The following is a 15889-nucleotide window of genomic DNA, read 5'->3' as shown; positions in this document are numbered from 1 at the left end:
TGCGAAGATGTGCGTGTACTGTAGATAGATGTTTTGTATGAAACATGACTTTGTTTGCATGCCTGGATCCTCTGCGGTCCAACTTGCCATTCCTGTATAAACTCTGTATAAAAGGTATTAGAACATTTCTTAATGAAACGGGGAAATAAATGAACGGCTTCAGTGAAACGGTCAAAAGAGGGGATGGGGTGGGGATGGGGTTGTGGGTGGGGTGGAGTTTGAATAAAATTTCGACCTTTTCGAACGATGTGTTCGCGTGCTAATTTGACTGTTGTTTGGAAATGTGTGATGGGATGTTCGCTTCTGATATTTTTCTGCTTTTCTCCAGCGAACTCTGCATCTCAAAACATCTCAGTGGAGAGTCTGACTTTACACCGAAGCGTTACCCTGTTGTTTAAGCAAAAGAACACGGGGACTAGCGGTGCATTTTGGTTGTTTAAGATGGTTTCCAATTGCATTCCCAGTGCAACTCCTCCGTAAGATGAAGTCCGGAACGAGACTTGGAGGTTTCTAGCCTCACCTCTACTTGATCAGATTATCCGATTTTGTTTGATTTTATAAACCCATGCATGTGAAACTTTTTTTCATTTAGATCTCTTCCTCTTAGGTGGAACACTGAAGGATTTAATATCGCAAAAAAATAAATAAACAAACAATTCAAAGAAATTGTCTCTTGTTAAAGTCACAAGTATTAGACTGGTCTGCGAATTTCTAGGGAAACTGTATGTACCAGTTCTCTGGAAAAAGAGAAACACATTCTGGAAGGAAAGAAGGAAGTCCAGAGGTCATAGGTCACATCAACTGCTGTCTAACAAATCAAGGTCAGCATTTCACCGTAGCCTCAAGATCCGGGCCTATAAGAAATGGCCTTTGATATTCAGTAAATCCAAAACACATTTAATGTAGGTGCCATGCATAGGCTAGGCTATGTGTGTGACATCCTCATCACAGGCTTCAGAGACTTCCTCTGAAACCATTTGTTCGTGATGCATTAACATTCTGCAGGATGAGTGGCTTGTACTGTGTGGGGGTAGTGGGGGGGGGGGGTTTAAAAATCATGTGAGGACTTGTGGTTAGAATTAAACCGTCCTTGGTTTTACAATGCAGCTTTATTTACAAGCCGAGTGTTTAGTCTGTATTCTGTGGAAGAAAGCTGATGAGTTACAATGGCTTTGGATGACTCGGCTTGCAGTACCTCAGTGTTTCAAAAGCCGGTCTAGATTTTTTTTTTTTTTTTTTTGGGGTGGGGGCGGGGAATACCAACAAACCTGACTCACAGATCAGGGAATTCTACAACAATGCTAGCACACAGGAAATTGACAAAGAACCAAAATCTATTGAAAGTACTTTTGCAATCCACAACAAGGAATCTGTGATGTGTTCGGGATTAAATGAGCAGCACTGAGAGATTCATTTATTCTTTGGAATAAAACCCGTTTACGTGAAATGCACTTACATGAAATTCACCGATGGAGAATGAACAGCTGCATTCATATCTCTTGAGTCTTGATTCTGTTTCATTCTGTCACTCCCACACCCCCATTTCCTTGATTTTTTTGTTTTTTGTTTTTTGTTTTTTAGGTGAATTAATTTCACTCTGCTCAACTGCATGATTATTTAAATACAATTCAAACGTGCCATTTAATGGTACTAGAAAAAAATGTAAATATTCTAATTATCCTAATAAATCCTATTAATTCAAATCTGGCCTTCTACAAATTGCCTATCAGCACCTCAAACTTCAATAATGTGGACATTATATAACAGTAAAGTGTCACATGTTTGTCACACAAGTGTCCTTCCAGCTAAAGTTAAGTTAAGTGGGTACAGGATGGCTCTGGATTGCAGTTCATTTACATATATTTAATATTAATAATGGGAATGGGAATGCACACATATAACCCAAGCTCAGGACCGAACTAGAAGATGGAAGAGTGAGCAGAAAACTCGTGCCCCCCACACACACACACTATATATATTTATCTATATATTGTAGATTTCAAACTTCTAGATCAGACAATCTGATTAGCTGAACAGGCACAAAGGTTTGGAAATTGTCCTGGTGGATGAAAGATCTAGATATAGGATAAAAAAGTGCACACTATCCATTTTTAGATGTACAGTAGATAGTAGATTATTACCTGTAGGGGGGGCTGTGTTCCGTGGAACAAAAGGCGATCTCTGGCAGCGGTGTACTGTCAGAATGTTTCCAGAGGAGAGGGAGTGAACACGCACCGAGAGCATCACTACAGAGAAGTGCTACGTCTCGCCAGTCAAGAACATTTCAGTGAGTTATTCTACTTCTGTGAGGCTTGTACTTTTACACAGTGCCTTTATAGTCATTGGTTTCTCTTCTTAAAAAAAAAAAAAAAAAAACATGTTTCTTTGTTGTAAAAAAAAGATTTGTTTTTCTAATCTTTTTCAAACTTTTCTTCTAATCTCTGACACTACATGTGGGTTTGGGTGTCACTTGCTGAAATGATCATGTTTTACAAGAGCTGTAATCTTTAAATGGGTCTTGGGAGACGGAAAATTTTATAGTAGTGATGGCATGTCTTGACAGCATACATTTATACAGTGATCTGAATGTTCTGAATTTCCTCTGAGGTCATTGGCTGTGAGGTGTGTGTGTGTGTGTGTGTGTGTGTGTGTTGGGCGTGGGCGTGGGGGTGGGGGGGGGGCAGATGGGGCTGAGAGTTTGGCTGGAACGCTCTCAAGCTTATGACGTAAGTAGGTGTGTTACTCGTGTGCCCTATTTAATGAAACAGGTGCGATATTTACAACATACAAAGGTTATGACATTTAGATAAATTTATCTGAATGTTATAACGCACGGCACAGTTTATGCTTGCTTGAATGATTACATTTGTGAACTTGACCTACAAACAGGTATTTGTTTGATTGACCTGTTTAGAAGACAAAATCAAGTTGATCTTAGCTTAACCCTTGCCCTATGTGCATATAATACATATAATACCATGTCTACTGTGAAGTTTAGCTAGCTTCCACACTCTACAGCGATATTAAACTCTGTAGCGACCAGCCATTAAGTGCGACTGGATTATTTCAAAGTATATTTGTGCAACATATTGAAAGCATGGCACTTTCATCCTTATTCCATCATTTATTTAGTCCATAATTTTAGTTTTTTTAGGCCTTCGCTAAATAAATCACTGTGCAATTTAATGGCGCCGTTATTGGCACGGACAATGAAGTTCAAAATGAATAGAGGGTCAATCAGTCAAGAGTCAAAATCCTAAAATCTCAGTTGAAACGCATATCTTTCACGTCACCATTTAACTGCCTCTTCTGTTCATCTCAGGAATAATACAAATACGTAGAAGCCAAGATGACTTTGCGGCAGACGTCGCTCTGGATGTGTTTAGTCACCTTTGTTTTGTTGACTAAGCACATGTCACACTCAGTCACCATAGCAGGTGTGTCAGGTGAGCGTTGCCATTGGTCAATGCCGTGTGAGTCTCCATTCTGACTCATAAATGTCGTACGGATGCGATATTAACGACCCTGTAATATGCAGCAGTGTTTCTTTTCTCCAGTGGATCCTCCAGAAAACATAAAGATCATTGATCCGGGTCATCTGGGTTACCTGAACATCGAGTGGAGTCCACCGGGCAGCTTGCATGACCTCGTAAACTGCACTGTTCGCTACCAGCTCCGCTTTTATGACACCTACACAGGGAGATGGAAGGTACGCATCCAAACATGCTAACACAAAACATACAAACATTACCAAAGCCCTCTGGGGAAAAGAAAAAAAAAACAAACAACAACTGTAACTTTACCATTTTTTAGTCACCTTTGCTATCCGTGATCTTTATCATCAGACCTTATGTCTAAACTGTGATTTATCTCGACAGAGAGGTTGACTTCTGTCTCTGAAGCACAGGCTCGAGGCATTTCTCTTGAACTTACAAGAAGCGATAATATCATTATCTGTTGAACAAATCAAAGTCATGTTTATTTTCATGTGCTACACCTTTTAGAAATTGCACATGTATCTATATATATTTTTTAACTTACAGTAATTTTATTATTATTGTTTTTTAATTCCGGCTAGAATCTGTGATAGTTTTTCAAGCTGCCATAGAGAGCGGACCTGACCTTGACGTTGCTGGTAATTAAGTGAATTCGTTTTGGTTCCTTATCTGTGCCAGTGTCCAAGGGTGTGGTTAAAGAAAACACATACGCAATAGTTTCCATTATTAGGAACTATTTACAGTTGAGTATTTTTTTTGTGTGTGTGTTTCCTTTTCACGTGTAGTAACTTTCACGTTTATGCAGAAGTGCCGTCTTTATTGAAGAGAGGCAGGCAGACAATTCTAAAACGTGAATCGATAACGTGGTGAAAAACAGGCGATAAGATGACGGGCGCTTTCAAGACACCGCTTCATGACGCTTCGAAACCTTTGCGAGTCTTTCATTTCGAACCAGTGGTTCGGGCGCGTGTATAGAATTGGGCGAGTCACGTGATTTCAGCAAACGAGGCTCCAGGTGAAGCAGTGTTTAATATATGATTTGAACTGTTCTCCGGTCAGTTTTATTATGTAGGTTTATAAAAACTGAAATGATTCAAGAGTGTTTGGACTGATCCATGGTCAGTGCTCGCCTCAGGATGCCTTGTTAATCATCTGACGTGAAATCCCACCAAATTTCCTGGTGGAAAAAGAAAGACATGGCCAGATGGTGTGGGTTATTACATAGGCAAGAGAGAATTTGGTCAGTTTTGCATTTATTTATCTTAATTTTTCCTGATCAAAAGAACCTACGAGGAGCCTACAGGTTACAAAAACAAGCTCATGGAGTTGTCAGACAGATGTTAAAAACGCAACAATAAATATTTAAAAAAGGACAAATTTTTCAATGGATCTTACAGCGATGTGGACAGGCATACTTCACCCAGGATTCGAACCCATGGCAGCCACTTACCAGTCAAGAACTCTATCGGTTCTCACACACAAACAACACATAGGTTATAATTCGTCAACGCCGGTCTGACTCGTTGTCAAGGATGTTTTGGATCAATGCCTGCAAGTGACCGCTAGGTGTCGCCATGGAGATGGGTGTTGGATTGTTTCGAAGCCTCGACACAATACGGCACATTTGCTCTGACTGCTTCATTGTTCCACAAAACCTCCCTCTGCCCACCACTAGCATAAACTAGGCTAAACAAGAAACCAATAGCGAAGGCGAGAACAAGATCCAAACTATGAAACGAATGCTTGGTATACGGAAAACACACGTAATACTTCGTGACGAGCAGTGAGACACGAGGGGTTTACATACGAAACGAAATCACGAGTGAAACACAAAACAGCCGAGAACAATGATGAAACATCATTGTGGAACAACCAATGGCAATACAGGGGCGGAGACAGGACAGAAATCATAACACATGCAGACATGTCAAAAGTAAACAAAGTCAATGTCACTGTAAAACCCGGAAGCGTGCTACAGTGCTAGCGCGAGGGGAAATCGTGACAAATAACACTAGGACATATACTGCATCACCAAGAAGAGTCGCTAGAAAAGAGACTGTAATGATGTTGACCTAGCCTATTCAGTAGACAAAATAAAAAGCTACATTTACAGCTCTCTCCAAAAGTACTGGAAGAGCAAAGTCACTCAGTGTCCTGTTAGATTGATTGGTTGATAGGCGATTTCTTATTGATTGGTTTTAGCCTTCGGTTTCACCTGTGAAGACTGCATTTGTTGTTCAAAAGGATAAGCCAACATGAAGATCAGAGAGCTGTCTATGAGAGAAAAGTAAGCCATTTTGAAGCTGAGAAAAGAGGGAAACTCAATCAGAGGCATTGCATAAACATTGGGTATAGCCAATACAACAAATAGGAATGTCCTGAAAAAGAAAGAAAGCACTGGTGTACTAACAAGACATGGAGCACGATGGCCAAGGAAAACTACAACAGCTGACGACAGAAACATTGAGAGCTGTGAAGAAAACCCAAAAACAAGAGTCAGTGACGTCACCAACAACCGCCACAGGGCGGGGGTGAAGGTGTCACAATCCACCATGTGGAAATACAGACCATACCAGAAGATGCAAACCACTCATCAGCAGTAAGAATCAGAAGGCCAGATTGGGATTTGCAAAACAAAAATGACAGATATCTGATATAGATATAGATACAGATATAAAACATCTGGAATCAAGATTAACCTTTACCGAAGTGATGGAAAGGCCAAAGTGTAGAGAAAGAAAAGATCTGCTCATGATCCAAAACATACAAGCTCATCAGTCAAGCATGGTGGAGGTAGCATCATGGCTTGGGCTTCTGTAACGAGCTTACTAATCTTTATTGATGATGTAACTCATGATGGTAGTAGCATAATGAATTCAGAAGTCTACAGAAACAGTCTCTTTTTCAGTTTACTGAGAAATGCATCAATTCTAATTGTGAGGAACTTCATCATGCAGCAAGACAATGACCCAAAAACCACTGACAACACAACCAAGGACTTCATCAGGGGGAAAAAAAAGTGGAAGGTCTTAGACCGGCCAAGTCAATCACCAGACCTTAGCCCAATTGGGCATGCAGTTCACCTACTGAAGAGGAGACTGAATGGAGAAGGTCCCCAAAACAAACAACAACTGAAAGAAGCTGCAGTATTAGCCTGGGAAAGCAACACACACACACACACACACAAAACACAACAGTTTGGTGATGTCAGTGGGTCACCAAATTGATGCAGTTATTGCAAGCAAATATTAAATGTTATTTCCTTCAGGTCTATCTGTTCCTATACTTTTGCTCACCTAAAAATGAGGTGGTCTGCCACCAAAGATGCCATGTTTTAAGTTGTTCAACACATATCAATGTAAATATGAGGAAATGAAAGCTGAAATTCTGATCTGTCGTCTCGTATTCATCTCTTCATCTCATCCCCAAATGTCTGCAATGTATAGCAGGGGGGGAAAAGGAAAAAAAAAGAATTGGCCTTTGCTGTTCCAATAGTTTTGGAGGGGACTCTAGATTGCATTTAATTAAACAATCAGGGCGGCTGTGGCTCAGGTGGTAGAGCGAACTGTTCACTAATCGTAGGATTGGAGGCTCGATTCCTGGCCCACATGTCTCCACATGCCGAAGACGCTGAACCCCAAGCTGCTCCTGATGGCAAGCTAGCACCTTGCATGGCAGTTCCGCAGCCATTGTGGTGTGTGTGTGTATGTGTGTGTGAATGGGTGAATGAGAAACAGTGTAAAGCGCTTTGTAGTCTTAAGTTTCAGGTTAAAGATGCAATGCAATGGATTTTTTTATTCAAACTGAAGGACGCTATTAGGTATCAGGGCGCTATCTGTGCTGGCAGCATGTCTTGTTTTCCATCAGAGGCCTGGACAGCATGTTTGAAAGCCGTATCGTGTTCTCTGCCATTTGTCTAGCCTCAAGTCAGAAATGCACAATATGTTCCTTATTGTATGTACAAAGATTGAAGCAGACAAGCATTTCCTGACATGATCGTGCTCCTGACTCTGAGCAAAATGTTGGCATCATCTGCACTGTGTATGGTTATTCTTGGCCATGTTCACAGATTGGGAGTTACCTAGAATCTGCTTGGATTCAGTTCCAAGGAAAGCTTCAGGCAGATGAAATCCATTACTCAATTTACGAGTGAAAAAAAAAAGAAAACGTGGCAAATTAAATATACCTCAGCGTTAAAGACCCAAACTGAAAGTTTACAGTCTCGCTCTCGTTTATCTAACTCGACAATTTACGGTTTGCAATATATCAATTGCAACTTTATCAATCAATCGATGTAGTGCGGGTTTAAGGCCCCATCCGTACATGTTCAGGTATTTTTGAACGCTTTGTTTGTACCCCTTTGTTTTTTGTGTTTTTGTCCCACGTGCATAAACAGCATTTCCGAATGTATTTCTGTCCAGACATCACAAACGCGATTCGAAATTGCACACATGAGCGCGCCGGCCCAGTGATGGTCTGTCTCCAACTGTTTTGGTCAAATGCCTCAAGAGTAACGTACGAGGTATAACTAATGATAAACGTTACACTTGAGTACGAAGAGTTCACCCGGGTTATATCGGATTTCATTCACGGTGCAGTTTGCATCATCGGCACCGTTCGTTCAGGAGCATTACGGCGTCTACCTACTCTGCACGAAGGCGTAATAATGAAACAATAAGAAATGATTGGATTGTGCAAAATCACAACCCAGTCAGCGACCGTGATAGACAGAGTTTTCATGAGGACAGGAGGCCAAACCCTCCTAATAAAAAAAAAAAGGACATTTTCCAAAATATCCTTATACTGTATGGAATGGTAAATAGTCTGCACTTATATAGCGCTTTTTAAACCTTAGCTTGCTTTACATTGGTTCTCATTCACACACACACACCAATGGTAGTAGAGCTGCCATGCAAGACGCTAGCTTCCCATCAACTTGGGGTTCAGTGTCTTGCCCAAGGACACTTCGGCATGTGGAGTTACGTAGGCCAGGAATCGAACCGCCAACCCTACGAGTAGCGGACAACCCGCTCTACCACCTGATCCACAGCTGTGTAAGTATGTGTGTGTGCGCTTTTGCTTACAGTATCAGATTTTTGATTAACAGCCAGCAGGTCATGTTACTTCTGCGGCTCGTCTGCTGCACTCATTTCCTTTTTTTTTTTGTTAAGTCGGTGCACAGCGATGATATCGATCTCAGTCTTTTAAAGACGACCTAATTTTGTGTGCGCGTCTCATGTGTGTCTCATAGGGCGTGCAGACGTCCAGGCTATTCTACGCGGCCCAGTTTAACCTAGAGAAACCCATCCAGGTGCGGATGCTTACCTTGCTAAAGGGTTCGTGCACCAATGGGAGCGATATTCTGGGAGAAGACGTCGAGTTCGTGCACATGCCTGAACACAAAGGTATGCTTTGTTCGCATGTGCCATTCCACTAGGCTGGACTATAATCTATAATGGGATCCTTTCTATCCGGATCAGCTCTGCCAAAAAAACAGTACACTATCCAAGACATCATACACTATCGTGGGAAGTGGTCATAATAAGCAGCTGTCTTAAGTGCAGAGGCTTACTGTTAAATCCCAAAGTGGTCTGATGGCAAGACTCGTGTTTATTCAGCGTGAGGAGAAAGTAAAACATAGAGCCTACTCAAGGCAAATCCTAAATTCGTCTCCTTATATTTTCCAATGGCGCTTTAAGCTTAGTTGACAATTTAATACTGCCTAATGAATCAGCCGTAATCCTGACACGATACTGGAATTTCCCATCCCATTTTTACCCACAACTTTCTTTTAGACTGATATTAGAAAGTTTTGTTCCCACAGTGTTATTGCTCACTGTTACAGTCATCCTTTTTTTCGTCCTTGGTATAGGTATAAACATTTGTGATTAGAGGTTCCCTTAAGAGAGATTAATCAGGCTGCGTGTTTAAAGATTGGTCAGGCCGACACTTTGAAAGGAAGCTCCAGGTGCAGAGGATGATGAGAATACGATGATGATTTGAAGCTCCCCTTGTGTATCACCCCTCTGGTTCGGTCCACTGAACAAGGCCACTTAAGTGCAAACTCAAAAAAAAAAATGGCCGTCATTGTTCAATGACGTGTTGTTTCAGGACATTTGTCAAAACCGCTGTTCTTTTAATATAATGAACCGTTATTGTTGTATGGAAACTGCACATAGTCAAAATGTCTTTAAATTCCAACCCCTTCATTAAATCGATCAAGATCAAGTGCTGTCCTTGTTTGGTTGAAAGTGAATCCACAATGATCAATTGTCCTCCCTTGGTTTGAACCCAGTTTGACCTAGAGTTGGCAAGAAAAGGATGCCTTTTTGTTTTTTGTTTTTCTTCCTTGAAAAATTCCCAGAGCTGTACTACTCAGTGGAAAGGTCATAATGTTTAGTCAGCTTTTGGCATCCGAAGGATGAATGTTTACACTCCGAAGTTCTTTGAGGAAGAAGTGAATCATGAGGCTACCCGTTTAATTCTCCTTCTTTCCTTGGAGTTTAGATGCTTCTACAAACCCACTTGTCATTCCTTCTTCAGTCTTTGTGAAGTTTGAAGCCGTTCACTACTGTATATTACTATTTAACGCACTTTTAAATTCTCTTTTAAAAAAATACCTGAAAGTTTTATCAGGCGCACGGTGCAAAACAGACCGGTATAGATGTTACCAACCCTGTATAAGAGAAGGGGAAAAAACGTTTCTTTATCAGAAAATAAAGCATTTAAGACTTTCCATTGTGCACTCAGAGGGTGAGCAGAACAAACAAAAGCGTTCTTTTCACAAGGGCACTGCACAAATAGTGCATGCTCCAATAGTTTAATCTGCAAAAGTACTCAACAGAATGTGCAGATTTGCGGCATGGTTTTAATATTGGAATCGATATCTCTCTCAGGTGTGGCTGACTCAAGAATAAGGGATTTCCACTGTGTTTATTTTAACAAGGAGTACATGGAGTGCACATGGGAGCCTGGAACTGTAGAGCCCGTCAACTCAAAACACTACCTCTATTACTGGTAAAGCTCTATATCATCCTTAATTTAAACTAAGGCACCTGTGACAGGCCTGATACTGACAGATCGACAGCCTAAATTTAAAAAAAAAAATAAAAATTTTTAAAGCAGTCATCAAAATGTGTGTTGTACCTGTTCTATTTCTCCAGGCACAGGGCAATGCAGGAAACACGGGAATGTCTGGCGTACGTAACATCTGGTGAGCGCCGCAAAGGATGTAGATTCCCTCCCACGTCTCTTTTGGATTTTTCAGAGTTTAACATTTGTGTGAATGGCTCTTCTGAGGCAGGGGATTTAGAGCCGGCCTTCTTCTCCCTGGCAGTCCAAAACCATGGTAATTACGCGTCAGCATCATGACTGCTCAAAGCCATGACATGTATATTATTATTCTTATTATTAAATGATAAAAATGAGACGTTATCTAGACTAGGTTAGACTAGAATGGCTTGGTACATGGCTGAAAAAGTCCTAAACATTCCTTGTACCCCGTCCCCCCCAGTCAAACCTGCGGCCGTGTCTAATCTGCACTTGGTGCATAATGGCACCCTGGTGCATGTAGAGTGGGCCCCTCCGTCAGGTCCCATTCCAGAGCAGTGTCTGGAGTACGAGCTTGAAATAACCACAGGGAACCACAATGTCAGCAAGAAACAGGTGAGTCTCACACACGCTACTAGGGGTCATCATCATTGCCCCGTGATTTGACTGAATTCGATTAGCAAAAAAAAAGATTTTCAATGGATCTGATTTACTGTTCTCTGCACATGGATTCTTTTCCAAATAATCAGGTGATTTAACAGCGTTTCCTGCTAACGCCAGATCAGGGTGAAAATGTCTGACACGATTTCTCATACTGGTCGTGTTGTGAACGTATTTAAACCGGCAAACTGCCAAGGTCTTGGCATACCATCGACCTCGTAAAAGTCAAACTGTTTTCAAATGGCAGGTACTGGTTTTAATTCTACCTGTTTGGCGGTGCTTGCCTTATCGAAAGCGTCTCTACCGCTCTCACGTTTCGAATCTAAACAAGAAATGAAAAGTTTATAAGTACTACGTTTTTAATCATCTATTCTAGATGGTTCTTACATCAAATGCAGGATCTTTCCAAAAGGCATCAAAAAGGCATCATAATGTACATATTTCCCCAAACTCCTACAAATGACTATTTGATACAGTAGTACACACAATGACACCTCAGATAATCTCTAGAATCTGGTATAAATTTCATATAGTTATAGCCGATCAGTCCTTTTGCCTTTGTCTTTAAAAAAAAAAAAAGATTATAACTCGATACTTAAAGATGTTGTTGGTGTTGATGATGTGCAACATTCCCACTAATAAGATAACACTTTATTGATCCCAGAGGGAAGTTAGAGAGCATGTATGAATACATATTTACTTACATAAACCTGTTGATTATCCGGGTTGTGTTTTTAGGATACAGCAGATTATTGAAATAATCATGTCAATAATCACATAGCACAGAAGTCGGTCATAATTTGGCACTGATTGTCCCCCCCCGCCGTTTCCACAGACAGCTGTAATCGAGGAGACGGCGTTTGATCTCCATCAGGATGGTGCAAGCGACAGAAAGTGCTTCCGCGTCAGGTCTAAAGTGAACATTTACTGCGCTGATGATGGGTTCTGGAGCAACTGGAGCCAACCAAGATGCATTCCAGGTACAACCCGATTAATTTGCTGATGTCCACACACCAGACTTGAACCCTAAATCCGTGTTCCTTTTCCACAGAGACTGAACCAAGAATAATTGTATGCATGGCACCCTGGAGTGCTTTGCTTCTGATCACCATTATAGCCAGTGTCATTGTTTTGGTCAGCACCGTCTGCCTCATACTATGGATGCTCAAGAAAATGTAAGTTGATGACTGAATGATTGCTTGACTGGTTGGTTAGTGGGTTATTTAAACAATAATCTCTCATAATATCAAGTGCGTATGATGCCCAAATGACACACTCGAACCGAAGCAAGACGACGGTATTCTGTAAATGTTTTTTTTTTCGCTTTTTTGCAACGGTGCATTGCCTGCATTCGTAGTCATGATTAGTTCAGTTCTAGCTAGAAAAAAAAAATTCAAAATAAAGGCTAAGTAAATATCTGCAGCATCTCTGACTGAAACCCTCTAATGCTAAACATTCTGATGTACCGAGGCAAATCGTTTTCAGTATGTGGAATCGACTCATGCGCTGGGGTTGACTCTTAGTTTTCACTGGCTGGAATATAGTGAATCGAATTAATGACTTGACACACGAGATACTGTATATTAAGAATGCAGCCTATTATGTGTATACTAAGAACAGAATAGTTGAACTACTTTGCAAGCTAATTAATCCACATAGCATCACTACTCACTGCCCAACACTCCATAATGAATATGCATCGTGCCGTGGTTTGAAACGTGAAATCGTTTGTCTCGTCAGCTAATCGTTCATCTGAGACCTTGTTCATTTTCACCCCATCGGGTTGTCATACAAACGACCAACTTTTTGGCCGAAGGACCTGAAGACAACGTTTTCTAACAGGGCGGTAAAGACCGATAAATATGACCGTGCGATAAAGCTAGAAAAGCATATACGGTAGGACAACTCAGTTCACCGTGGTTAATAAGCATGGTTCAAGCAGAGAAATGACTGAAAACAGAATGTTATGCCATGAGGTCAACAGTGTGATGTAATGTAAACACAGCTTGCTCCACCAAATGTCCATCAAATGTGTTTATTAACAGTTAGTCCAACTAATTGCTAATAAACTTCATTGGCGAATATTTTTATTGTTCATTTTGGCAATTGTTTGTCGGAGCGGCGTCAGGACACACCCACGAAATCCCTTTATCTGTGGTTGGATAGTTTTGGAACCCAGACAATCACGGTAATCAGAGTTAAATCGACTCTAACTCCTTTCAGGGCGGATCACAACACCCTATTGTTCGTCCCTATCGTTCGAGTATAACAAAATGCCCCTGAGGTGTTTTGTTCCTCACATAAAATACAGGACAAAGAGAGGCGTAAAAATACACTGGCTAATCAGGGCAGAGCCTGAGTTTTACTGATATAGTCCTGGTTGCACCCACAGTTCGACCAGCCAGATCAGATTACGTTCATTTTCTCATGCTCTTTCTGTCTGTCTCCAGGTGGAAGAACAGGAATGAACAGAAGCATGTGTTCCGCGCTCTGTACCAGGAGAAGGTCCAGAAGGTGATCCCGCCTATATTCAGCCCCATGCTTTAAATACTCATTTCTCAGCCAGTCGCACATGGACACTTCAGCATGTGCGAGTACATTCGGATCCTCTGTCAGTTCCCAGCCAATCTGTTTACAGCACAGAACGATTTGAGTCTGGGCACTGGTTTTCTTAAGATGCACAATGGACCATGTATAAATCCTGCACCTTTTTACAGAGACTGTAGTCGCTCTCTGTGGGAATTAAAATAATCTGTGGCAGCATAGCACTACCAAACAGTGTTTCCTTTCTGAATGTATTTTCTGTGTTGTTTATTTGTCTTCTTTTTTTTTTTAAATACTGTATTGTACTAAAGTTACTCATTAAATGCCAGAATTCTTGCCAACATTTAAACAATTTTACACTAGGTTTTTACTGAATAATTTTTACCATGTTATATTTGTTCGGTCAAATTTACTGTCTGTTATTTCACTATCAACATTGTCTTTTCGGTGATATATCCCTTTTGTACAGGACACTCGATGTCTTTTCACTACACTCTACAGTTTGCGACTATATATTACAAACGCAACATTACATCTTTAAACCTGATTTTGTCCTTAGTATAAATAAAAGCTTTGTCTTTCACTGTATCACTACGGCTACCTGGGAAGAAGGCTGATAGGTGCTTCTTTATCAATACATGAAGCTAGCCACTGGACAGCTGAACGAACTTGAAGAAGTATGCTAAACGGCCAGTTGTGGCACTCACAGTTGCTTGTGATTGGCTAGCATCACTCTGATTGACCGGATAGTGAGGAAGGCTATAGGTTGCAACAAAAACAGCGCCAATTTCTCTTTAAACATTCCTGACTACAGAGAGCTAGTTATAGGCTAAATTTGTCTGTCATTTTCTCAGGACTGCTTCATCCCTGTCCAGAAAATATGACACTTCTAGGTGAAACCAAGTTAAAGTGAAAGAAGAAGAGAAAAAAAGGAAATAAGACTACAGTAAATATGTGAACTCCAGTATGAAAAATGGCTGAACTGGTCTGCCGATGAGTGCTAGCAATTTAGTAACTACTGATGATGATGGACATTGGTAACAAAACATGATAGTAGACTGTAATTTGTCGCCTTCCTGTTGAGACCTATATATAGCTTTGTCAGTCTTTGATGCCAAAAACAAATTACTATATCGGCTTCCCAAAAACAGAACCACACTCCAAAAAAAATATTCAGTGGCTTTGTAAATATCACAATAATAAAAAGCTATACTACCTTAATAAAATCTTTGAACATCAATGAAGTGATTCTTTGTGTTTGATACACCAAAATAAGTGTCTAAAAATTTACATCTATTACTTAAGTTTATATCGTGAAATGAAAGCATTTGACTGACAAATTATACACACACACACACACACACACACACACACATATATATATATATATATATATATATATATATATATATATATATATATATATATATATATATATATATAAAACTTGTATAACAGTTTGATTAATTTCAGTATCTTAGTCTGGGGCGCCCCCTGCTGGGTAATATGATGAAGCATCGAAAAGAAACCCATTACTCTAACCAGGCTTCTTTTGCTTTGAATTACACTGTATATTACAGCGACTTTGACATTTGAAGTATTTGGAAGTGTTACACTTAAAGTTGCTGCTGAAAACATCTCAGTTAAATGACTGGAATAAAGTTGGTTTGCTACTGAGCTTTAAATAATGGTATATTTTGTGTATGAGCCCATTCTGCAGTTAAATTCATGTCTAATTTACATATGATTGAATAGCTTTTGATAAATATCAATAATCTCAAAGGTGTGCATCATACCTGACACCTAGATGAACACTTTCCACTTGATTTTGTGACTGTACATCATTCCCTTCAAATGCTATTGAGCTCTAAATAATGGTATATTTTGTGTATGAGCCCATGCAGTAATAAAATACATGACAATATTTATATAGTTTATTTTGATAAATATCAGAAATCTAAAAGGTGTGTCTCATACCCGACACCCAGATGAACACTGTACAGTTGGTTATATGACTGTAAGTCATTCCCTTCAAATGCTATTGAAGTTAGAAACGTGTATAACAATGTGGTATGTAACTTTAGAGACGGTCCCTTAATTTCTGCATATCTCCGAATATCGAACCTCCAACGTCACAC

At 40.3% G+C, this 15889-nt stretch overlaps 1 protein-coding gene across 2 annotated transcripts; it reads left to right on the top strand.

The window, feature by feature from the left end:
- Positions 1–2213: 2213 nt before the first annotated feature.
- On the top strand, positions 2214–15042 carry il13ra2 (interleukin 13 receptor, alpha 2). 2 transcript variants are annotated; one of them, XM_053617858.1, is made up of 10 exons: positions 2214–2287; positions 3323–3437; positions 3558–3709; positions 8749–8902; positions 10394–10514; positions 10661–10845; positions 11011–11162; positions 12043–12187; positions 12259–12382; positions 13658–15042. In XM_053617858.1, exons 2-10 carry the CDS (start codon positions 3350–3352, stop codon positions 13752–13754), a joined length of 1218 nt encoding a protein of 405 aa, XP_053473833.1. In that variant the 5' UTR covers positions 2214–2287; positions 3323–3349; the 3' UTR covers positions 13755–15042. The 2 variants fall into 2 exon arrangements, with proteins under 2 accessions (XP_053473833.1, XP_053473832.1); XM_053617857.1 differs by having other exon boundaries at positions 3323–3446; positions 13658–15041.
- The last annotated feature ends 847 nt before the right edge of the window (positions 15043–15889 follow it).

Source organism: Ictalurus furcatus, chromosome 28 (assembly GCF_023375685.1).
Source record: "Ictalurus furcatus strain D&B chromosome 28, Billie_1.0, whole genome shotgun sequence".
In the NCBI taxonomy this organism is placed as follows: domain Eukaryota; kingdom Metazoa; phylum Chordata; class Actinopteri; order Siluriformes; family Ictaluridae; genus Ictalurus; species Ictalurus furcatus.
The sequence above is the reverse complement of the archived record's forward strand: the minus strand, read 5'-3'. Positions and strand labels throughout refer to the sequence as shown.